At 39.4% G+C, this 24,833-nt stretch overlaps 1 protein-coding gene across 15 annotated transcripts in view; it reads left to right on the top strand.

The window, feature by feature from the left end:
• The first annotated feature begins 2,152 nt into the window (after positions 1 to 2,152).
• PWWP2A (PWWP domain containing 2A) overlaps positions 2,153 to 24,833 on the top strand; it is a 35,652-nt gene continuing 12,971 nt past the window's right edge. For 7 of the 15 annotated variants that reach the window (XR_006718546.1, XM_045503055.1, XM_045503097.1 and 4 more), the window contains exons 1-2: positions 2,164 to 2,834; positions 20,761 to 21,725. Coding sequence is in view for 14 of the 15 variants with exons in the window: in XM_045503055.1 (XP_045359011.1) it covers positions 2,251 to 2,834; positions 20,761 to 21,725 (1,549 nt within the window). In the remaining variant the exon portion in view is untranslated. Of the gene's footprint in view, positions 2,835 to 4,039; positions 4,257 to 7,745; positions 7,816 to 11,010; positions 16,133 to 20,760; positions 23,509 to 24,833 lie in introns of those variants that run through there. The other 8 variants (XM_045503037.1, XM_045503046.1, XM_045503042.1 and 5 more) reach the window with 6 other exon arrangements.

Here is a 24,833-nt window from a genome sequence, read left to right on the forward strand (position 1 = left end):
TTATTTGTTGAATAAATGGATGAAAGATGCATGATTAGCTCTTCCCAGTATTAACAAGCTTGAGGAGTACTACAAAACAAACCTGAAAGATAGAGGAGGAACAGAGAGGGCCTTGACAGAAAAGCAGAAGGGGTTATGCTTGATGTGAACATAGAGACCCAGTAGAGGCTCTTGGGTTGCAGGATGAAAACAGTGATTTAGAGGGAGGACTTGGTATGCGGCAGTCTGCCATAAATGCTTAATTTAAGTGATTCACTGCAGCATCTTGCGATGAATTACTGTAAGAGTTAATCAGGTCCTAGGACCTGAGCTGTATTTTTTTCCTTCTGAGAGGTTATACAGTGTGGGAACTCAGCATGGATCTAGGAGTTTTATAGAATTATATGTAATAATTAATTGACTATAGTGAATTATAGACCAAGTGATCATGGTGAAAACCCTGTAAGGTGGGATCCATGTCTGTTTACTGCAGGCATCTGGCCTGCAGGAGATAAATTATTTGTTCAATGAATGAGTGAGTGGAATAGTTGTGCACCTTGGCAGAGGTGTGTTAGATTGGACCTGCTGTTAGGCGTGTGACCTCTGAGATCTTTAACCTGGCTAAGGGTCAGTTTTCTCATCTGGAAAAGAGGGAGAGGATTTAATTCACAGGATTTTAAATGAGAGCTTATGGGAAAAATCTCTGACACAGACTGGACAGTCAGTAATTTCATTTCCTTCTGCTACTTTGGAGATGCTAAACCTGCCCTGACTAGGATTTCCTATTGGCTTTTCCCGAGAGCCCCGTGACTTGAAATAGTCAGAACATATGGTGATATTTAGTTTTTTCCATTTTTGGTCCTTTTCAATGTAAAATTGGAATTTTGTCTCTGAAATTTACTAGCTGAGTGACCTCTTTGTGCTTCAATTTATCTCTAAAATGGGTGTAATAGTACCTACTTCATAGAAGTAGCATAAGGATTAAATGAGATGCTATACTAAGGGTTTGTACTAGGGCCTGGTACACAGGTGCTCAATAATTGTTAGCTATGATTATTTAGAATTTCATTTTTTTACTCTCCTTAATACTGTCAACTTTTCTCTCCTCCCTCTGTTGGCAATCGCAGTGCCTACAACCTCTTCTGGAGAATAGGCTGATTCTGAGGTGCAATCTGAAATAAATGGCTTCAGTAGATTCTTCTAGACATAACAAATGAAGAGACTTAAAACGGGAAGAGCGTTAAGGTGGGAGCATTAGGACACTGAAAAGAGTTTTTGAGCCTGTGGCAGAGAGCCCAGGAAAGAAAAAGGTTTAAGCAAGGAACCAGGTGCGTCCACTTTCCAGTGAATTTGGAGACAGCAAACAATGTTCACATGTAAGCCCCTAAATGCCTCAGGACTGCTCTTTGGAACATTCATCAGCTGAACACAGTATGCATGGTGTCCCTCCTCTTTTCATTAGCATTTTCCTACTTTGAAAAAAGTAGGTGCATTGTTCCTAGAAAGTGGAGAGAAGTCAAGGAAAACACTCCTGTGTGTGGGCTGGAGTGTCTGTCACGGGGTTATGGAGAATGTCTTGCACATCATTCTATCTCCAACACCTAGCACGGTTCCTACCCTAGTAGGAGCTCAAAACATGTTTGAAGAATTATTTTCAAACTTTAGATGGCCTTCCAAAGAAGCTTGTCGTGCCTACAGGCGGCCGCAAGCAGGTCCGCGCCTAGAAATAACATTTATTCTAAGGGCCTCCGCGCAGGGATTCTTGGGAAGCTGTTCCCCTCGCATACTCCCCTTACTCCTCCCCTCGGTCGCCTTTGAAAGAACTAGCACGCTACGTGATTCTCTCCTTTATCCCACCTCTGAAAGCCTGACTGATAATGGGCAAGAGCGTAGACCAACCATAAAACTTTATTTCCTCTTCCAGCCAATAGAAAGAGGCGACAAGTATGTGGCTCAGCTTTTGTGACTTCCCTCGTCCCCTCACTCCTCCTCTAAGATTCAACATTTGACAACTCATCCCGCCAATGAGAAGTTCCTACTCTGCATGGGAGGGAGGGACTGACTGGGTGATAGACGCCCGCACCTGGCCAATGGAGTATCACAAGTGCGGGAGGGGTATAGGGCGCAACCAATGGCGCGGTGCCAATAACGAGCAGCAGGGAAAGGGCGGGACGAAACTGTTCAAGGGAGGGAGGGGAAGGCCCAGGGAACCAAGCAGCGCTGCTGCCGCCGCTGCAGCCCGAGCTGGAGGAGGGAGAAGCCAGGAAGAAAATGGCGGCCGTGGCTGCAGAGGCGGCAGCGACTGCAGCGTCCCCCGGGGAGGGGGGCGCCGGCGAGGCCGAGCCGGAGATGGAGCCCATCCCCGGCAGCGAGGCTGGCACTGACCCCCTCCCGGTCACGGCGACTGAAGCATCTGTGCCGGACGGCGAGGCCGACGGGCAGCAGTCTTCTCCCCAGGCCGACGAGCCGCCGCTCCCGCCGCCACCGCCGCCGCCGGGGGAGCTCTCCCGCAGCCCGGAGGCGGCGGGGCCAGAGCTGGAAGCTGAGGAGAAGCTGCCCGCTCGGGTGGCGGAGCCGGCGGCAGCCGCGCCTCAGGGAGGGCCCGAGCTTCTACCTTCCCCTGCACCGCAGCCCGAGCAGCCCCCCGCTCCCGAGGAGCGCCAGGAACCGCCGCTGCCCCAGCCCGCAGCCCCGGCGCTCGTGCCGCCGGCGGGCGGGGACTCCGCGGTGTCGCAGCTGATTCCCGGCTCGGAGGTGCGGGTCACGCTGGACCACATCATTGAGGACGCGCTCGTCGTGTCGTTCCGTCTAGGGGAGAAGCTCTTCTCCGGTGTCCTCATGGATCTGTCCAAAAGGTACTGCGCCCGCCCCAGCACGCCCCCAGGCCCGCTTGGTCCCTAGGGAGGGAGCGAGCCGGGACGACCCCTGCATCCCCGGCTCCCGCCGCCTGCACGCCCTCGGGTCCCGTGCGGCGCGGGGCGCGAGCTCCGAGTGGGGCATCAGCGCGAGCCCGGGAGAGGGCGGTCCCTGCCCCAGGTGGGCGCCTGCGAGGGCAGGTGTGTCACCAGGTGGGGGACGCGGGTGCCTGACGGGCTCGCGGAGCTCATCCCTCACCCCTGATCCCCGTCCCTGACGTGGCCCTGGTGTACCCCCTCTGGGGGCTGGTGGGTTAACGCGAAATGCGGGAGTTTTGCGGAGAACCTGGTGCGGGGGTGGGGGGACGTTGCTTGTGGGGCACTTTTCTTCTTAACCTTTAACGAGGTTGAAGAAAGGGGTTGTGCGTTGGGGTCCCCAGAAGGTTAACTGTCACTCCTTATAGGGGGAAGAGTATTTGTTAGAAATGAACCTCCAGACTTTTTCTTACTGTTAGAACTAATTCTCACTGGATAACTGTGCAATAGGGAAACACATTTGTCTAATTGAAGTGATGGTTTTAAGAAAAGCCTAAAGAAGAGAGATTTTTTTTTTTTACCCTGTAATATCAAGATGGTGTGGTATAAAACTGTTCAAATATTGACTTCTAATACTGTAGATATAGTATAAATTTATGTATTAAGGGCAAGAAGGTTGAGTTCACCCATAAGCCTTTGTCTTAGTCATTTTCATCTCTGATTTAAAATGTTTAAGGGCATTGCTTTAAACAGGTAAAGAATGTGTTCTAAGTCTAGAGTAAAGTTAATCTTTTTATTCTCTTCTTTTGCAGATATGAAGTGCAGAGACTCCCATTCACGGCTCTCCATTCTGTTTCCTGCAACAGCACACACTCTGATGGGTATCTCACCTGTTTGGAAATGGCTTATTTTAATATGTTTTATTTTAAATTTCTTGTCCTCCCATCACGATACCAGAGTCCTTTTCCTATTTGGGAGAAAAAAAAAAAAAAAAAACCGTTTAAAATACTGAAAGCGCTTGTAAAAAAAAAAAAAAAAAAAAAAAAAGGTTGAAGTAGGGTGTTTGGGCAGGGGGTGAAGATGGGAGCTGGAGCCTTTACAATTAATTACTTCTGTACATTGTGTAATCTCAAAAAAAAATTTTTTTTTTGGTTTTTCTTTTTTTTTTCTTTTTTTTTTTTTTTTTGAGAATTTTGGATTAGGACTTTTTGCACTTTTGTTTTCATAGTTAGAAAGCAGAATAAGACCAGTGTGCTTTCTACTGATGCGTTTAATAGTGAAGGAGAGAGACTCAGTAGTGTGTATGCTATTGAATCAAACAGAAATGAAGGCCAGTGATTGTGTGAGAATCTGGATTTCAAATCTGCAAAAGGAAGGTGCAAAAAGGTAAGTTGTTCCTGGCAATGGAATGGATAGTGCTTTTCTCTGTTGAGGTGCTCATGGTGTTGGTGTTTTATTTTATTTTAAAAAATTTTCTTTGATAGGAAATTGCAATTTGTTGTTTGAGTTCTACTCTGCTAATCATGCTTCTTATAGACAGCAATTTCTTTGCTTGAAGGAGGTATTTTTATTGCAAACCATTTGCATTTTAATGTTTTAAAGTGAAAGGATTCTGTCATTAAAGTTTTTTTTTTTAAAAGGTCGTTAAGGAAATCATATCAACCTTTCAACAAATACTTATTGAACACATCTGTGACTAAGGCACCTCTTAGTGTTTTGAATGTTATGAGATACAGTCCCTGCCTTCTGGAAACTTATATATGGGAGGTAGCCGTTGTGGAATTGGTGAGGAAATAACAGAGTTTTTAAAATTTAGCACTTGAAGGAATTATTATTGGACAAATGATTGACTAGTTGGGTATCTCTTTTTCATAATATAATTTGGAAAAATGGATCTGTCCATATATTTTGTAATCTGTGCTTTACCTTGATTGCATACTTGCATGTGCAGTTTGGGGTTAACTGATGATCCAAGAGATAGTCTTCATAGATTATACCATGACTATAGTAATCAGCTGCTTTAAAAACAGTTTGTATCCTATTTGAATTGGCTGTTTAATTAAACCTTTGGCTAAAAATAACAAGAACTTCCTATTGAGTGCTTATTATGTACCAGGCATTGTACCACTTGTTTTAGTCTTTATAACTCTGGTGGTATTTTTCATTTCTATAGGAGGAAATTGAAGTTCATTTAATTTGGCCAGTCACTGCGCCTATGGCAAAGTAAGGATTCAAGTGTAGGTTGATCTGATTCTGAAGCCTATACATTTTCTATTTTCATATTAGAAAGTTGGGCTGCAAATTTTCTTTTAAACAGTAAGTAAAGAATTGCAGATTTCTGAAATTTAGTGCCTATCTTGATTTCAGTAGTTATATGGGATAATACAGAGGGTATGAGTGTTGGAGCCAAGCAGATTCTTCAGTCAGGTAATAGCCATGAGACCCTTCTTCTCTGCACCTTCCCCATTTCCTTAGCTGTAAATTGCAGAACACAAAGCAGTCTCTGAAGTCTTGGTTCTTGTTCAAGGAGACAGTCAGGAAAGAATTACATTTGGGAGACTCCTAAGTGCCTCAATGTATGTGCATGGTTTTCTTCAATCTTTAAAAGGGCCAGTTAATGCTTTTGATTATTTTATTCTGACATTATGAATGGTACAGAAATGTCTTTTAACGTTGGAAGAGTTGTTCACTGTGTAGAAAAGTGTTCAGTCCTAGTGTACAACTTTTCATATATATGGATTGATCCGGAGTCTGCTTTTGTAAGCATTTGATGTTCTTCACCCTCCTGTCATTGTATTTTTTGCCTTATTTTTAGTTATTTGATTGAAGAACACATTTTTGAGGAGAATCTTTTTTGTGGAGAAAAGGAATAGGACACATGTGATTGAAAAAGAAAAAAGAAAGTGGTAGTACCACTTACTGAAAAGTAGATTGATCTGGGCAGAGTGTCAGAGTAATTGGGGTCTGACTCCTGGCGCCAGGCTTTCTAGTTAACACTGTAACTTTGGGCAAATCTTTATGCTTTTTTGGGCTCCAGTCTGTAGTCTGTGAGGATAATTCATTTTGACTTTAGGCAGTTCACAAACCCAAACATTAAACAAACTTCATGCCTCAGTTTATGTATTTTTGTAAAATAAATAGGGTGACCAGGAGGTCTGGTTTTCCTGTACCACCCCAGTTTGATTACTTCCTCCTCATATCTTCAAAGTAGCTTGCTTTGGCTACTATTTAAATGACATGGTCACCTAAAAATGAAGGTACTTGAATATCTGGTTAAAAACTGCTTTTATGTAGCTTAGGATTTATGAAACTGAATACCCTTTCAGGCATTCTTTAGTTTATTCTAGGTTCCTCCACTGTTGTTTTATACCCAGCTCTCTTAGGTAGTTTAAAATTACATGCCTACTCCTGATTTCATTAGCAATATGTGATGACAATAATCTAATACTAGCAGATAAAAATAATCAACTAACCCACAAATTCAGTTTGGTTTTCTTACTCCCTTTTCTTCCTTAATCTTAAGCTTTTGAAATTTTGACATAAATATATTTGTTTCATTTAGCATTATATAATAAGCATTCCTTCAGGTTGCTAAACTGTCTTAGTGATTATTTTAGAGTAATAAATCAGTGGTTGTACCATAATTTTCTTTTGTATTTTATTATGGGAAATGAACCTCCTTGTATGTATCATTCTTGCTTTGACGTTTATCAATTCTTAGTCACACTCCTTTCATCATATGCCCACCTCCACTGGATTATTTTGAAGCAAATTCTAAACCTATTTCTTTACCATAAGAATTTTGGTATAGATCTCTGAAAAGATAAGGACTTTAAAACCATAATTGTACTGTTGTTACCACAGCCCAAATAATGGCAGCAGTTCCTTTCTATTATCCTGTGGCCAGTCAGTGTAAAAATTTCATAGTGCATCTCAAACTTAACATCTCAGTCAGTATCTAAGTTTTGTTCAAATTAGGGTCCAAATAAAGTTTATACTTAGTAATTGGTTGATGAGTTTCATAAGTTTTTCTTGGGTAGTTCTCTTGCCGTTACATTTATTCCCTTGCAGTTTATTTGTTAAACCGTTGACTTTGGCAGAACTTTCCACATTCTGGATTTTTTTCCAGTTGCATCCCATTGGATGAATTTTCATGATTTTTAAAAGTAGTTCTTTTCCTTCAGGAGCAAACTGAAGGTGCAACAGCCACAGTCCCCTAAGACCTCTTTTGAAAGCCTCTCTTCCCTAGTTTGGGTCAGTAGAAATGATACAGGTATCACTTGCCTGCTTGCACACTGTAGACCTATCGCTTAAACACACTTTCAACTTTAATAATTCCAAATATAGAAAAATTTAACCAGTGAAGATTTTTTGCAGAGGGCAAAAGGCTGCAGCCCCAGTTTCTGAAAACGTAGTTTCAGCCTTCTCAATTCCTACCTGAAGAGACAGTATATACCGGGACCTATGGTTTCTAACTACACAGAGGGATCATTTAAATTGTTTATTACTGCTCTCCACATCTTAAAAAGTAGTTCTAAAGCTACTTTGAAATCCTGAAAAATCTCTCTGAATTCCATTTTATTTGATCTGATATGAATTAAGGAGTCATGAAGTAAATGTTTATGCTTAAAAACCCTGTGCATTTTAATTTTGTGGTACATGCTTATTAAAAGTTGCAGCTAGTTACATTTTAGACTTGACCTTTTACAAATATTGACTTGTGTATGTCTATGGGGTACTGTTGCATTAAAAAGAATTGAGGTGATTTCTTTAAAAAACTTCAGATTTCACTAAGTTCTTAAAACAGTTTGTAGAAAATTTATTTGTTTTTTTTAAGGAAATATAAACCAAGACAATGATTTTCTTTCTTTACAGAGACCATGAAACGTATGGTGCAATAGCTCTACTTTTGGTGGGAAAAATATACAGCCATTCTGGTGAAGCAGTGAGTAGTGGTATTAGTAGCTTATATTAAGCATCCAGGTTGAGAATTTAGGTCCTGAAGTAGTATGCTTGAATGCTTGTGTTGAGTTGTACATATTTAAAACACTTACATTTTTATTTTATTTATTTTTTTTTGGTGATTATACTGCTTATATCCCAAGGTGTTGATAAAAGGTTCCCATAGTAAGATAGCACAGAGGCAAGTGCCAACTACTTTCTGACCCAGTTTTAGGACACCCACTACTAAATCAATATATATGTTATATTGAGAGTGCACTCTTCCATAGCATGTTGGACTGCAAGGATTTTCTTTTTAAGAGGTGATAATTGTTGGACATTAAAAACCTAGTTTGAGTGTAAAGAATCCTGTAACATCATGCTATTAAAAACAGATTTTAAAGCTAAATTTTATAAACTAGATAAACTAGATGTAGACACAAACTATGCCAGGCGTGTTTTATTGGACTTGGGGTTTCTAATGAGGCTAATTTTCAGCCTTTTATATGTAAGACAGACCATACTTCACTATATACTGTTTTAAATCAAAGTTGTTGATGAAAATCGGCTTAATCTTCCTAAGATCTGTTTTTCTGTGGGGCTATTAAAGAGTTTGTGTAGTATGTGCTCATCTTCTCTGTTATGGCTGAGTTGATGTCACATTGATTAAAAAAAAAAGTTCTTCATAGTTATTTGTGCCTATGAAGTGCATCCTTATTTCTTGATATTGGCCCTGTTCTTCCTAAATTCCAGATTGATTCAGGCACACATTACCAGCAGAACAGAGCTTGCTCTAGTTAGCGTCTGATCTTGCAAGAGAGTAAGTGGAGGTTAAGTTACACTGGGTGGATTTAACAGAATGTTTTTGCTAAACATGTTGGGCAGTGGTTCTCCAAACAAATGTGCTTAAGCTCCAATTTGCAGTTTTAACCAAGATGATTCTGATGCAGGTGATTCTTGTACCATATTTGGAGATAACTAATATTTAAGGAGTGGTTTTGCCAAAATAGTAGGACCATAAATTTGTTAAACCTGTTTTAAAAGTTACTGGTTAATTTTAATTGGGATGTAATTACAAAGTAAGCAGTACATGTGGAGATGGGCCACTTGGGTGGCAAATCTAGATCCTTAGTATAGAACTGGCAAATAGGTATCCTAAATCTGGTTACCCACTAGAAATTTAGTAGTCTATAACTTTTATCTTTTTTCCTTGGACCAGTTTTATATAGTCACCTTAAAATAGAATGGTGGTTTTTAGCCTTTTAAAACTCATACCTCCGAAATATTTGATTTCACTGTCTGCATATTCCCATCTTCTAGGAAGGTTGCCAATCTTTACTTTCTGTAATTAACAGTAGCCACTATGTATTTCCCACTCTTAAACTAGGTCCTAGGCCAAGCACTTTGTATATACATTGTTTTCACTTGACTCTCTGGAAAATCCAATGAAGTAAATTCCGCTAATCCCCATTTCACAGATAAAGACACTAAGGCTCAGAGAGATTAAATAAATTGCCTGAAATTCTAAGTGGTAGATATTAGTGGGTAGTTTACAGATGCCCTTTTTGAACAATATGCAATTCTCTAAGATTGGTAAACAATCATGGTCTAAATCTAATACACTTCACTGTTTTTATCATTACCATTTAGCTTATGATTTTGATGGGGTGGGTAGAAATGATAGATTCCTTGTTCTTCTCTCAACCGGGCAATAGTTGCTTGCTTTTAAAATATGAATTGCTGGGGGGGGGGTGGGTGGTGCCAGGTGGCTCAGTCAGTTAAGCATCTGACTCTTGATTTAGGCTCAGGTCACGATTTCAGTTCAGGTTTGTGAGTTCGATCCCCGTGTCGGGGCTCGGTGCTGACGGCGCAGGGCCTGCTTGGGATTCTCTCTCCCTCTTGCTCTGCCCTTCTCCTGCTTGTGTGTGTGTGCTCTCTCTCTCTCAAATAAGTAAACTTAAAAAAAAAGAAATGAATTGCTTGGAGCGCCTGGGTGGTTTGGTTGAGTGTTTGACTCTTGGTTTAGCCTGGGGTTGTGATCTTAGGGTTGTGGGTTCGAGGGCTTCACATCAGGCTGCGAGCTGAGGGTGGAGTGGAGCCTTCTTGAAATTACATCTCTCCTGCGCCTCTCCCTGGCTTGCTCTGTCTCTTAAAAAAAAAAAAAAGGGGGGGGGGAATTGCTCTTCACTCCAATTTAGTGAATACTTTGGGCATTTTTGGAAATGGGGTTGCTTCATATATGGTCCTGGGGTGTTTTGCCAACTACTGAATAGCTTAATTGGAAAATAATTTGAAGACTAAAATATTGTAAGTTGTTGAACAGCCGGTTTTTGGTAAAATACGAATAGAAAAATAAATTGAATAAATTGTCTTAAAAAAGTCTGTTGAGAAATCATTTAGGCCTCTGTGTGGTGGACCCCATTAAACATAATACAAAAGAGATATTAAAAGTACTTAGAATTCATAATAGAAAGTTTGCAAACCGATGAGTGTTCACATTAATGAAAAGGATCCTTTGATACCAGTGTTCATTTTCTTGGGAAAATGTCAACTGTGTTGCTCCACGTGATGTATAAAAGTGAAGTCAAGATTTGTCTGCTCTTGACTGGTGTTGAGCAGCCGACTTGACACATGCTTCCTGAGTTCCGAGCCCTTCACTGGGCTCCCTGCTGTCAGCACAGAGCCTGCTTCGAATCCTCTGTCCCTCTCTCTCCCCAGCTTGTGCACGCTCTCTCAAAAATAAACATTTAAAAAAAAAATCAAGAGTTTACTATTAAGGAGTTAAATAATTTGACTACCATACAGATGTTATTACTATTTTTACTTTGAAAAAGACTGAAGCATATGGGCACCCGGATGGCTCAGTCAGTTAAGCGTCTGACTTCAGCTCAGGTCATGATCTCGCAGTTTGTGGGTTCGAGCCCTGCATCAGGCCCTGTGCTGACAGCTCAGAGCCTGGAGCCTGCTTGGGATTCTGTGTCTCCCTCTCTTTGCTGCTCCCCTGCTTGCGCTATGTCTAGAGAGACATCTCTCTCAAAAATAAACAAACATTAAAAAAAATTAAAAAAAGACTGAAGCATAAGTTTATCCATAGTTCTCTCCATCTTTATTTCCAAACTTAGTTATCCAGGTAGGTTTTTAGAGGATTGGTTGAAGGTACATGATTGGGAGCTTAAAATTGAAATTATTGTGTTTAACTCCCTGACCCCTCCAAAAGCTATCCATATTTTATAAGAGGGTTGAATAGACTTTTCAAAGATTGAGTATATTTTTTTTAATTTAGATGTTATTTAAAAATTTTTATGCAGCCTCCCTCCCTACCAGTGAATTTTAAAAGATACTTCCTGGGATTCTAGTTCATAATTGGTGCATGTTTTGTTTTTCTGTTGCTAAAGTCATCCTCCCTCCCTCCTTGCCCATTTGGGTACCCATAGTCCCTGCAGATTGCTCTTTTAATACTTGTAGTTTTTAATTAAAAACATGATCCATATTTACTTATATTTAATAAAATGAATACATTTTAACTTTAATAGTTACCATATATTGTGCCTACTTATTATGTTCTAGGCCCTAAGGTGAGCGATTATGCATATTCTCAATCTAGATGACAGTTCTTTGGAGTTACTTAACTGCAGTTACAGTATCGAAAAAGCTCTTAAAACTGAACTTTTTTGTTACTTTTTTGGTGACTATTTCATCTGTTTATCTATCAAACCTTTACATCTACTTATCCCATTTAGTGTGAATTTTCTTTCATTTCATTGCTGAAGTATTAGTATGCTTGATGATAGGCTGCTTGTTACCTCAAAAACCAGAAAAATTCTGAACTGGGAAGCCTGTCTATCTCCACAGGGTTCTGAAAAGAGCGTATGGAGCTGTCAGCTCCTCCTCTCCCTTAGTGGGGAGTGGAGGTAGAAGAAAGAGGATAAGTAACTTGATGAAACGGAGGTAGTGGTCGTAGCAGCAGCAGTGAGGAACCTGACTTTGGTTAACTGCACGGATTCATGTACTGGCTCTACTACGAACCAGCCGTGTGATCGTGGGAAGATCACTTAACCCTGTCTAAAATGGGGACAGGTCTAACACTTCACTAAAAGCGTTGTGGTGATGAAATCAATTAGTGAAAATAAGTATATATTAGAATAGTTGTTAGCATATAGTAAGTGCTATATGTATTAACTAAGTGGCAGATGTAAGCAATATGGGTTTGCTTGACTAGACACTCACCCTAAATCCTGTTATGTTGCAGTGTAATCTTTACCTTTAAAACACCTTAAAAGGACCGTAGAAGCTTCAGGTAATATCTGTGACGTATAACTTGGCCTTTTAATAAAGAAGAGTGACATTTACATTTTACTAGGGAATGAGTAAGTAGGAGATGCTTGCAAAATATATGGTGTGGTGTATTTTTTTTTTTTTTTTTTTTTTTTTTACGCACTGCCGCTTGGGGCAGATGGCTTTTGAGGAAATTTTGGGCTTTGTCATGAAGAAAAAGTTACAGTCTCAGAGAAATTTAGTCCTTATAGTGTTTCTACTTACTATATGCTTTTAAAACATTGAATAGGGCTTAGCTTTGAGAATGACATATTTCAGTGAGAGAAAAGAATATAATTTTGTGCTTTTCTTTACACTTATTAAATGATAGAACCAGACTAGCATGGCTGAGCCTGTTTTTATTTTTTTAAATTTGTTTGAGAGGGAAAGCACAAGCAGGGGAAGAGCAGAGGTTGGGGGGGGGGGGTGCGGGGAGAGCTGAACCTTGGTCCTGTGACTGTGAGATCATGACCCTAGCTGAAACCAACAGTCAGTTACTTAACTGACTGAGCCACCCAGGTGTCTCTGAGCTAAAGTTTTATCAAAATGATGGAGACACTTCCGATCCCATCACTGTACAATCAGAAGCCTTCATTGGTCTTGTTCTTTTTGGGGGGGGGCAATTAAAATGTTTAGTTTTGAGAGTGTGAGTTGGGGAGTGGCAGAGAGCAAGAGAGAGGGGCAGAGAGAGAGGATCCAAAACAGGCTCTATGCTGACAGCAGAAAGCCCAACTCAGGGCTGGAACTAAGGAACCTCAAGATCATGACCTGAGCCAAAGTCAGATGCTTAGTGAACTGAGCCATCCAGGTGCCCCTTTCTTGGTTTTGTTTTAAGTGACTAGTTTTCTCCCTTCACCATCGTCTCACCGAACTTTCATAGCAGTGCCCTCCCTCATGCACAGTGTCTCCGGCATGCGTTCTCTTTCCGCCAGATGGATTATCTTTGTTATTGCCTGTGTAAGCTGAATTCTTACCCCTCTCCTATGGAATAGGGAATCAGGTTGCTCTGTGGTGACTCCTAGTGCATCTGGTCATCTGCTGATTTTTTTTGTGACACCTGTTCACTGTTTCTCTTTCTTTCTTTCCTTCCTTCCTTCCTTCCTTCCTTCCTTCCTTCCTTCCTTCCTTCCTTCCTTCCTTCCTTCCTTTCTTTCTTCTTTCATTTTTGAGAGATAGAACAAGTGTGGGAGAGGCAGAGAAAGAGGGAGACATAGAATCTGATGCAGGCTCCAGGCTCTGAGTTGTCAGCACAGAGCCTGGCCTGGGGCTCAAACCCACCAGCTGTGAGATCATGACCTGAGCCGAAGTTGGACACTTAACTGACTGAGCCACCCAGTCGCCCCAGTGTTTCACTTTTTTAAACCAGCTTAAATTGGTTACCAGCATTCACAAATGGGTAACCACTTTTTACCACTCCTTGTTTCACTCTTCAGTAAATCTGTCTAGGTCCTTCTCGGTGTAGGCCATTTCCTGCAAAGCTCATTGCCTGGTCACTAATCCACTGTGATTTCTTCCCTCTCAAGTCTGTAGTTTCTTTGGGCAACAAGTATTACATTCTGGTCTTGCCTACTGAAGTTGGGTTCTAGGACTGAGGCTTGGTTTTATACTGTGAATAATTAGCATAGTTGTATCTGAATATAGATTTTGTGCTTAGTGGTACTTGAAGTGCATTTGTTGGCATTTCTGCTTAAGTAGGACAAGTTTTTGTTTTTAAGTAGGCTGCACATCAGTGTGAGGCTTGAACTTATGACCCTGAGATCGAGAGTTGCGTGCTCTACTGACTGAGCCAGCCTGGTGCCTCCAATTTTTCTTTTTTATGTACTTTCTTTGCTTAAATGTTTTGGTGGAGTTGAGGTGAACTAAATTTAAGATTATACCTTTTAAAAACTAATTTAGAAAATTTTTTTAATGTTTATTTATTTTTGAGAGACAGCGCAAGTGGGGAAGGGGCAGAGAGAGGGAGACACAGAAGCCGAAGCAGGCTCCAGGCTCTGAGCTGTCAGCACACAGCCCGATGTGGGGCTCGAACTCACAAACTGCGAGATCATAACCTAAGCCGGAGTCGGGAGCTTAACCGACTGAGCCACCCAGGTGCCCCAATTAATTTTTAAAACCTTTTTATCTTAAAATAATTTCAAACACAGCAGAGAACTCTTATAATAAGCCCTTTATCTAGATTCACTAATTTTTTAGCATTTTGCCATGTTTGCTTTATTATTCTTTAAATGTATTTTTTTCTTGAACTATTTTGAGAGTAGGTTGCATACATCATTGTCCTTTACCTCTTAATACTTGTGCATTTATTTCTTAAATCAATATAGTTTTCAAATCCAGGAAACATTCACAGAGGACTTTAATTTGCAGCCCATATTTCATTTTGTCAATTTTCCCAATAATGTCCTTTAAAGCTTTTTTCCTCCTCCAGTAAATGACCATGTATTGTATTTAGTTGCCATATAATATAGTCTACATGTAATAGGGACTTTTCCTCAATATTGGTTTGTCTGATAGTTGCTTACATGAGGTTCAAGCTATACAGGCAGGGCGGTGTTCTCAGGGCACCACGTCTGCAGGCACATAATCCTTATTTGCCCTCATTGGTGCTGTTCACTTGGATTGTCCTCAGGTCAAGGTATTGTTCTGTTATTCCTCAGTGTAGTGACTCTTTCCCTTGCACTAATCATTCCATTACTACCATGAAAATATACTGCTCATCAAACTTTTCCCTTCTGTATTAGGTAGATATATAATTAAAAATTCTTTTTAAATTTTAAAAGGCGCATATTGTGTTCCATCCTAACCAGTTTTAAGTGTGTAGTTCTGTAACTAGTGTTAAGTAGGTTCACGTTGTTGTGAAACAGATCTCCAGAACTTTTCAGTCTTCTAAAACTAAAACTCTAGACCCATGAAATAACTCCCCATTTCCCCTTCCCCCAGCCCCTGACAACCACCATTCTACTTTGTTTCTCTGAATTTGACTGACTTAGATGTCTTATAGTGGAATCATATGGTATCTGTTTTGACTTGTTGCACTTAGCATAATGTCAAGGTTTATCTTTATCTATGTTGTAACATGTGACAATTTACATTTTAAGGCTGAATAATATTCCATTGTATGTACATACCGCATTTTATTTACCCATCTGTCTTTTGATGGGCACTTGGATTGTTTCCACTTCTTAGCTATTGTGAATAATGCTGCTATGAACACGGGTGTGCAGTAATCTCTTTGAGACCCTGTTTTCAGTTATTTTGGATATATACCCAGAACTGTGTGTACAGGCGTGAAGTTTTAATTTTGGGGGGCTTAGAGGCACATTTTTATTTTGTAAAATTTTCTGTTGTGTACAGCTTATTAATTTCATTTGTCCTAAGATTAACATGGTAAGATTAACCTAAGATTTGACATGGTAACCAATCTCCAGAGATGTAATGTGAACCAAAATCGTGCTTTACGGTTTCCTCCTTCATGAGTTAGCCTGCTGCTAATTTAAGGAAGAAGTAATTTCTGAAAACATCTACTTGAGTTGAAATAAATCAGGATTATTATTTTTCAAGTGGTTAACTGCATATAATTTTTTCCTACTGTAGATTCTTTAAGAGAACATAATTCTGGGAAGGAAGAGTTTATTTTTGTTTTCTGTTTATTGGAGGGAGGTCTAGTTCAGCCAGAACACTGGGGTCTGTCTCAGCTAACCTCCTGAATTATTTTCTGAGTGTTGAATTCCTCGGGACCCCTGTTTGCTTGCCTAAAATAGTAATACCTTAGTTTTTTGTTTCTTTATTTTTACTGTACAATATTTTTAAAAGAATTTCCTCCTACAGTTGGAGCTTGGCAACCAGAATTTGAAGGAAGAAAATGAGAATCAGTTGTGCACTGTTAAACTGTTGTAAACAGGAAGGAAAAGAGTATAATCCTAGGTCAGAGATGAGGTGATTGAGGTTGCTGTGAAGTTAATGCAGATAAACAAAATACCGGCATTTAAAAAACACTTTCAGAATAAGAGGTAAGAGTTGTTGGTAAACATTTTTTGCTTTGTTTGAAGTGTTCCTGTGGAAAGGGAATTTGAATGATAATTTTTACTCTAAGAAGTGATGCCTAATTTAGGTATAGGATTGATTGGTAATGCTAGAAATCTTAAGCAAGCAAATATCATAATTTTATTAGTGGGTGATTAAGAGCTTCATTTAGTCAAAGCTAGAATCCTCCATGGAATTCAGACCTCTAAAGTAGAACCCAAATATTAGAAAACATTCTTATCATTCCTCTAGTAGTCACATTTTGAATTTTGCTGTATTAAATACTTTATATTACATTGGTTTCACCTTTACATTAGCTGAGGATACTTTTCCTTTCTTTCTTGCCTTGACACAAAATAACAAGCACCAGTATTCTCCCTCCTCAAGATTTTGGCATTCATTATTCCAAAATTATTAAGAAGATAACTAGTTTTAAAACTTAATTTTATAGATTCACAGGAATTTGCCAAGATAGTTCAGAGAGGTCTCTGGTGTACTTCACCTGGTTTTCCTTGGAAGTTATTTTTATTTTTTAAAAAAGTTTTTAAAAGATTAAAAACCAAATTTTTTTTAAGTTTATTTTGAGAGAGCCAGCTTAGGTGGGGAAGGGGCAGAGGGAGAGAGAGAATCCCAAGCAGACTCTGATAGTGCAGAGCCTGATGCAGGACTCAAACTCACAAACCACGAGGTCATGACCTGAGCTGAAGTTAGGTGCTGAACTGACTGAGCCACCCAGGCACCTCTTTAAAAGATTTTTTTGTTTTTATTATTAATTTCTTTAAAAGATTTTTTAAGCGATCTCTATACCCAACATGAGGCTCGTGACTGAGCCACCCAGGCACCTCTTTAAAAGATTATTTTTATTTTTATTATTAATTTCTTTAAAAGATTTTTAAAGTAATCTCTGTACCCAACATGAGGCTCAAACTCACAATCCTGAGATCCAAAGTCACATATTCCACCAACTGAGCCAGCCAGGTGCCCCAGTAGCTTTTTTTTTTTTTTTTTTTTTAAATTTTTTTAAAGGTTTACTTATTTTTGAGAGCGAGAGAGAGCGAGTGAGCAGGGGAGGGGCAGAGAGAGAGGGAGACACAGAACCTGAAGCAGAATCCAGGCTGTCAGCTGTCAGCACAGAGCCCACTGCAGGGGCTTGAACTCACAGGCCATGAGATCATGAGCTGAGCCAAAGTTGGGATACTTTACTGACTGAACCAGCCAAGGTACCCAGGAGCTATTTTTAATTAAGCTATAATACCTGAATATTTTTCCTTTAGAGTTTTTGGGTAGTGGTTAAAGATTACTGAAAATAGGTAAGGGTTAGGATGAGTCCCTGATACATTAATACCTTCGTGCTGCACGAAGAAGGGGTGAGGAAAAGAGGAAAGATGCTTTGTGTCTTATTTATTACTCAAGTATTTGTGAAAAGTTCTTTTAGAAAAAGCTCAGGCAAGGGATGTTAGTCAGCCTTCCACCTCTCCGTGATTGAAGTCTTCCTCTGCTGAGGTCACCCTTTGAACACTCAAAGGAGACCTAAATACCTTCACCTTAGAAAAAGCGAAAGCAAAAGTTCTTGTTAAAAATTTAAATTCTGCTTTCCACCCTAGGGGAGGGTCTTAGGATTGTCTTGTGGCAAGGGCTTAGGAATCTCCATTTTCAACCACCACAGAGTATTATGTTGCAGATTTTGAGAAATTAGATTTTGTGATTTTTTTTTTAAGACGTGACCTTTTTTTTTTTTTTTTTTTTTTTTTAAATCCATGCCCAACCTGAGGCTTGAACTCATGACTCTGACTGAGATCAAGAGTCACATGCTCTACTGACTGAGCCAGCCAGGTGCCTCAAGAGGGTATAGTTTTGTAGCTACTTTATATTCTTACTAAGGTTACAGTATCGTAAATTAGTGGTTTTCAAACTTTTGAGCATAGTTACAAATATATTTTATGTGAGCATCTGTATATACATACATAGATGAAACGGATTCATTGCAGTTTCATATATTTACACTCTGATTTTAAAAATTTAAATCATAGTTGTGATCCTAGAAATTGATATCTCAACCAGCATCTCCACCCTTAGTTACTAAGTGTTGCCCATGTTAGGGAGACGTATTAGGGAGACAACTGAGATGGAGTGGTACATTGATACCCCTTTTCTTCTTAAAGTGATTTAATCTTTCTGGTCCTTTGAGAAAGTTTCCTTAACAAATATTTTTCTGCTTTTGCCAATCATGCACCACTCACAGTTATCAGCTTGGCTCCCCCCACCCCCACCCCCTCTTTCGGTGCCATATTACACAATAAAGTGCCTTCCTGTGTTAGTAAAAAAAACATTTAATGCTTGTATTTTATATGCTTAAGAGGGAAAGGTGAGGGAAAAACCCCAGGTATGAAATTAATGTTTTTATTAAACTCTCTGAGGAAAAATATCAGATTCCACAGCTTATTTGATATAAAGTTCTAAAATAATTGGCTAGATCATCCCACTTTGAGATTATAAATTAAGGTTATAGGAATGTTCCTTAAGTCTAGTAAATTAGTTGAAAATAGGATCAAATTAATTAAATGAAGTAAATTTTAGTCAAGAAAAATGGCTGACATTTTCCTGTTAATCCTTACCTGAATCCTTAGTGGTAGGAAGTAGTGTTACCCATTTACACAAAAAATTTAGGTTTAGTAACACCTATGGATATAGAGTTGGTAAGAACAGGTGTGAAAGTTTACCTCAGACATTAGGATGATTATGGTTTTAGTTATGCCTAATAAAGGAATGGCATGTTTTTTTGTTCCACTGTGAAAACACCATGTGAGAGTGCAGGGGGGCAAAATGATAGCTTCTTAAATGGTAGAAATTTTATTGCTAATACCAGTTGTGGTTCTCACCTTAGATAAGTTACATTGTTTTATATAGCTTTATGTTAAAATCCAAGAATCACCTGTCTTGTTCTGTCATCTTGAAAAAGTGGTCATTGAGCATATAAGAGAACAGGCTAAATGCCCAGAGTGCCTTGCAAGTAAATAGGAAGCCAACATTAAGTACCAGATACTAGAATAGAAAGCCACTTGGCAGAGTCTGATAGAGGAGAGTGTCCTTGGTGGATTAGCCCAGATTCAAATTTGTCCCACCCTAGGTAAAAGCTTTCCTCTTCCTTTGTAGTTTGTAAGTATTTCTCTCAAACTGTTGGTTTGTGGTCACCAAATAGAAGACTTCAGGAAGAAAATGATTTGGGTGTTAGAACCAGATAGAACTTAGTGGTGTTGGCTCTTACTGTATCCCTGTCCGCGTTTGGGTGTGTTTATAGTCCTAAGAATGTAATCCCAACATTTCTTCCCAACAGAGATATTCTGAACCCTTTGGGGGACATAAGGACATTTTAGAGAGTAGAGAGTATGAGAACCAAAAACAGACATGTAAAACATTTGCATCTTATGAGTTCAGGCTGCCTGAAGCCGGTCCGTGGGTTCTAAGCACCTCTGCCTTAAAGGATTGACATTAGAATTGTATTCACTGGTATTCAAACAGCATCAAATAGTGCTTAAAAGTAATGTGTTAACATGTATATGATGACATTTTTTTGGTAGTGTGACTTTATGTGCAGGAGTCTGAGTGTGGCAAGTTTAGCTTTAAGAGTTCTTGATGTTTAGCCCAGGAGGATTAAACCACAGTGATTTCTAAGTCTACATGAGAAACAAGGTTATGTTGACCCCTGTTTTATTAGAAACGGAGAATTGTAAAGATTCGTGTTCTGTACCAGTGCTTTGCAAATTTGGTCGGGACCAGTTTTAAAATCCATGTAATGTGTCATATTACATAATATGAGGTTAAAAGTATTTAGTGAAACTGTGGCGTGTCTATTTATATATGTATACATGCATGTATACATAAATGTTTTAGATTGCAGTGTGAAAATATTTTTTTAATGTGTGATGTGTGTTTTAAACAGTTAGAAAGCCACAGCTCTATACCTGTCTGCTTGTGTGCTAACTTGAGCATCTGAATGTCTCATATTTTTATGATTTTGCGGGGCAGGAGGTAGATGAAGGGCTGAAGAGTTAGGGTGCAAGATGAGTTAAAGGAGCACAGCTGTCTTTGAGTCTTTAGTGATTAAACAAAGTTGAGATGGGGTTTTACTGATTCAGTGTTTTGGGATAGTTAAGGCTGAATTTGTTTTGTGAAGCTTTTGAAAGCTCATATAACCAGAGAGATATGTATGTTGCAGATTCATAGTCGCATTTACTAGACTTGTCCATAGTCCAGCGAATGTAATATCAAATGTCATTTCGTATTAAGCTACCTGATAGAATGAATGCCTTTCTGATCCAAGACTGAAAGGTCTATTTTAAATAATCTCAGTTATTCTGGCACTGCTTAGAACAGTCGTTTGAGTTTATACCTAGACATATAATCTGTTTAGCCCTAAGATATGGGACCAATGAAAAATTGAAGGGCTTTGGGATTTTGGGGGTGAGGTGGTCAGTTGGTATTTGTTTTTATTCTTTAATATGAAATAGTTTTCAGGAAAGCCATACAAACAAACATTAGGTGTTGTTGCAGTTTAAGAAACTGAATCTTAGACACTTACTTAATGACTTCTTTTTTTCTTTCATTTCTTTCTAAGGTTTGGGCCCCATGGGATCCCTGTGACAGTATTTCCCAAAAGGGAATATAAGGACAAACCTGAAGCCATGCAGCTCCAAAGTAATACATTCCAAGAAGGGACGGAAGTCAAGCGTGAAGTGAACGGTGCTGTTCCTGATGACCCTTCTCCAGTCTCGCCTCCCGAGCCGAGCCTGGCTGAAAGCCTGTGGACTTGCAAACCACCACCTCTCTTCCATGAAGGAGCACCTTATCCTCCCCCTTTGTTTATCAGGGACACATATAACCAGTCAATACCTCAGCCACCTCCTCGGAAAATCAAGCGACCCAAACGAAAAATGTACAGGGAAGAGCCTACTTCAATAATGAATGCTATTAAACTACGACCCAGGCAAGTCCTGTGTGACAAATGTAAAAACAGTGTTGTTGCTGAAAAAAAGGAAATTAGAAAAGGTAGCAGTGCAAGTGACTCTTCTAAATACGAAGACAAGAAACGGAAAAACGAAAGTGTAACTACTGTGAACAAAAAACTGAAAACTGACCATAAAGTGGATGGGAAAAACCAAAATGAAAGCCAGAGAAGAAATACTGTGGTTAAGGTTTCCAGTATTGCTCACAGCAGAGGCAGAGTAGTCAAAGTTTCTGCTCAGGCAAATACATCAAAAGCTCAGTTAAGTACTAAAAAAGTGCTCCAGAGTAAGAACATGGATCATGCAAAAGCTCGGGAAGTGTTGAAAATTGCCAAAGAAAAGGCACAGAAGAAGCAGAGCGAAACCTCTACATCCAAAAATGCACACTCAAAAGTCCATTTCACACGTCGATATCAGAGTCCTAGCTCAGGTTCCCTTCCACCCCGGGTTCGTTTAAAACCACAGAGGTACAGGAATGAAGAGAATGACTCTTCTTTGAAGACAGGACTTGAGAAAATGCGGAGTGGCAAGATGGCACCCAAGCCCCAGTCTCGCTGCACCTCCACCCGCTCAGCAGGTGAGGCCCCTTCAGAAAATCAGAGTCCCTCAAAAGGCCCCGAAGAGGCCAGCAGTGAGGTTCAGGACACCAATGACGTGCTTGTGCCTGGTGAGCGGGATGAACCACAGACACTGGGCAAAAAGGGCAGCAAAAGCAGTATCTCTGTTTACATGACCCTAAATCAAAAGAAACCTGACTCTTCCAGTGCTTCCGTGTGTAGCATTGATAGCACAGATGATTTGAAATCCTCCAACTCTGAGTGTAGTTCTTCTGAAAGCTTTGATTTTCCTCCAGGCAGTATGCATGCACCTTCCACCTCCTCCACTTCCTCCTCTTCAAAGGAAGAGAAAAAGCTCAGTAATTCCTTGAAAATGAAAGTCTTTTCCAAAAACGTCTCTAAATGCGTCACACCAGATGGCAGGACCATATGTGTAGGGGACATTGTTTGGGCCAAGATCTATGGCTTTCCTTGGTGGCCAGCCCGTATTCTTACTATAACTGTGAGCCGGAAAGATAGCGGCCTTTTAGTCCGACAGGAGGCCCGTATTTCATGGTTTGGGTCTCCAACAACCTCTTTTCTTGCTCTTTCGCAACTCTCCCCCTTTTTAGAAAACTTCCAGTCACGCTTTAATAAGAAGAGAAAGGGCCTGTATCGCAAGGCTATCACAGAGGCGGCTAAGGCTGCCAAGCAGCTGACCCCTGAAGTGCGGGCTCTGTTGACACAGTTTGAAACGTGAACATGGACAGTAAGGTAGGCAAGAACCATCGGAAGGCGCCACAGATTTTCTAGTCTAGTTAGGAGTAACTTCTACAAAATAGCTTGGCCAAATCGGAGAGAGAAATTGTGCTCAGTTGGCTGCTTTTTTATACTTACCTTATAGCCATTTTTAGACTGAGAAGTTAAAATTGAACAAGCAATCAATTTGTCTTAAGGAAGTGAGATTTCAGCAGTATTTTTCAGTTTTGAAGTCAAACCATCCCAAGGCATAGGAGCCATAGCCTCAACTGAAAATGAATTTTTGCAGGGACTGTTAGTTGCCATTTGTACCTTGTACTGTATGTGTGTATATTTATATATATATACACACACACATACATATATGTGTGTATATGCATACATACATATATACATACATACACACATACACATATATATGTATGTGTGTATATATATATATAAGATAGAGCCTGTCACTATGTGACACAGGTTGCATATTTGGGATTGCAGTAAGGGCTGGTGAGCTGGGGGCGGGGGGTGGTAATAGTGTGGATATTTAATGACGTCTTGTTTTTAATTAATGAACACTTAGCCTTTCTATGTGCATAATGGCGCAAGAGTTTGATACTTAGGTGTTTGACAGACTGAGATGCTTGCTATTCAGTTGCAGACTGGGGAAAGAGCCCGGTATTTGGGGTTAAGACTTTCAAGGCTGACTAGGTTTTTGAATCATCACTCTCTTTTGTCCAATGGGGATTTAACAAAAACTTTCAAATTTCTGGTTTGGGAGTTTAGGTAGGTTTGTCTTTGGATGTGTAAATAGTTGATTGCTAAATTTGGTCAGATTTCTCCTGACTGGCTGTTCCTAAATTCTTAGGATACGTCCTGGTAAATTACACTTTGTGAATTAATTGTCATATGTGTAATTGTTGCATTTTGGATGTACCTAATTTGATAATTTTTAAAAGATATTTCCGTTTAAGGTATCTGTTTGCAGGTCAGAAAATGAGAAAATGTAATTGTGTAATGCTCTGAAATGTAAAAAAAAAAAAAAAAAAAGCTGTAAATAAAATCGACTAAATCCAAATTATTTGTGTGTGTTTCTCAAAAAGCTTTGAAAAATTTCAAGATGGTAGAAAATTATTTGTTAGTGTGTAGAGGAGATGAAAAAAATCAAACTTTTATTTTCCTATTTGTCCTATCAGAGAAAATATCTGAGTATAGATGAAATTCAAGTAAGTGATCCTCATAATCTTAAAATGAAGTTTTATAGCATATAGGTCTGATGTGCTTCTAGATTTGAGACACTCTTCCCGCCAATTTCTCATAAACGTGTGGGGTTAATTTTCCTCATTTTTAGCCTTAATATTTCATCACATGGTTCTTGTAATTACAACCAGTCTCTCTTCCACCTGGTCTTCTGCCTCAGGTATCCTTGCTTTTGGGGCTAGTAATTTAGATCACTATTTTTCTACATGGTCCATGTAGATTTAACTTTCCATTTTTAGCTTTTCATTGTTAGTGAAAAATAGATCTGATTGCCTGTGGAAGCAAGTTTATCCCAAGACTTTTCAAGTTGCTTTCATTTTTTTGTGTGTGTCTAACTTACTTTTAAATTTGATGCAGTATCAGTTTGACATGGAAAATTGAAAATTTTAAGTAGAGCAACTTTTTGTGTAATTGTAAGTAATCCAATTTGAAATCTCTTAGTTACCTATGGAATTAATGGAGATTAAAATCCATAATCTGTCAGCTTCCTTAAGGTTATGGACTTCTATGATTTATGCACTGATTTCTGCAAAAGCAAGTAGAATTTCTTCTGGGGAACTCAGTCAATGCTTTTTGATTATAATAAACACACAATTGAAAAAAACAATGTTGCACTTGAATAGAACATATTCTTTCCTGCAAACAGAAACAACTATACTATTTTTAAAATTCTTTGATTATAACAGGTTGAAAGACGTTCACAGCGTGATTGAGGGGTTTTAAGGAATTAAAATATTTTTTTGGGTATTTGTTTCAGATTAATGAACTTGTTCATTCAGATATTTTTGAAAGTTTGAAATCTAAGGTTCAGAAAGATTTAAACAGGGCAAAGCAAAAAGTCCCTTAAAATATGTAATTTCAAGGCTTCATGTAATGATCCAGGTGAGTTTTATCTTAACGCAGTGGGTTTGACTGTGGATATTGCTAATAAATAGTCAGAAGCTTTGGCAAATGTGCCCTGGTTGCATAAACCGAATTTGATTTATTTCAGAAGCCATGGAGAAAAAGGGTAACAAAGTCCTGGTTGTTGAGTAAAATAACATCTAATTTTATGTAGTCCATACCACTGAGGGAAAGGTTGAAATATAATCAGTAATGTGCATGATCTCTAATTATCTTGCCAAATACTCCCTCTGTTT

This window comes from Leopardus geoffroyi, chromosome A1, assembly GCF_018350155.1.
Source record: "Leopardus geoffroyi isolate Oge1 chromosome A1, O.geoffroyi_Oge1_pat1.0, whole genome shotgun sequence".
Classification (NCBI taxonomy): Eukaryota; Metazoa; Chordata; class Mammalia; order Carnivora; family Felidae; genus Leopardus; species Leopardus geoffroyi.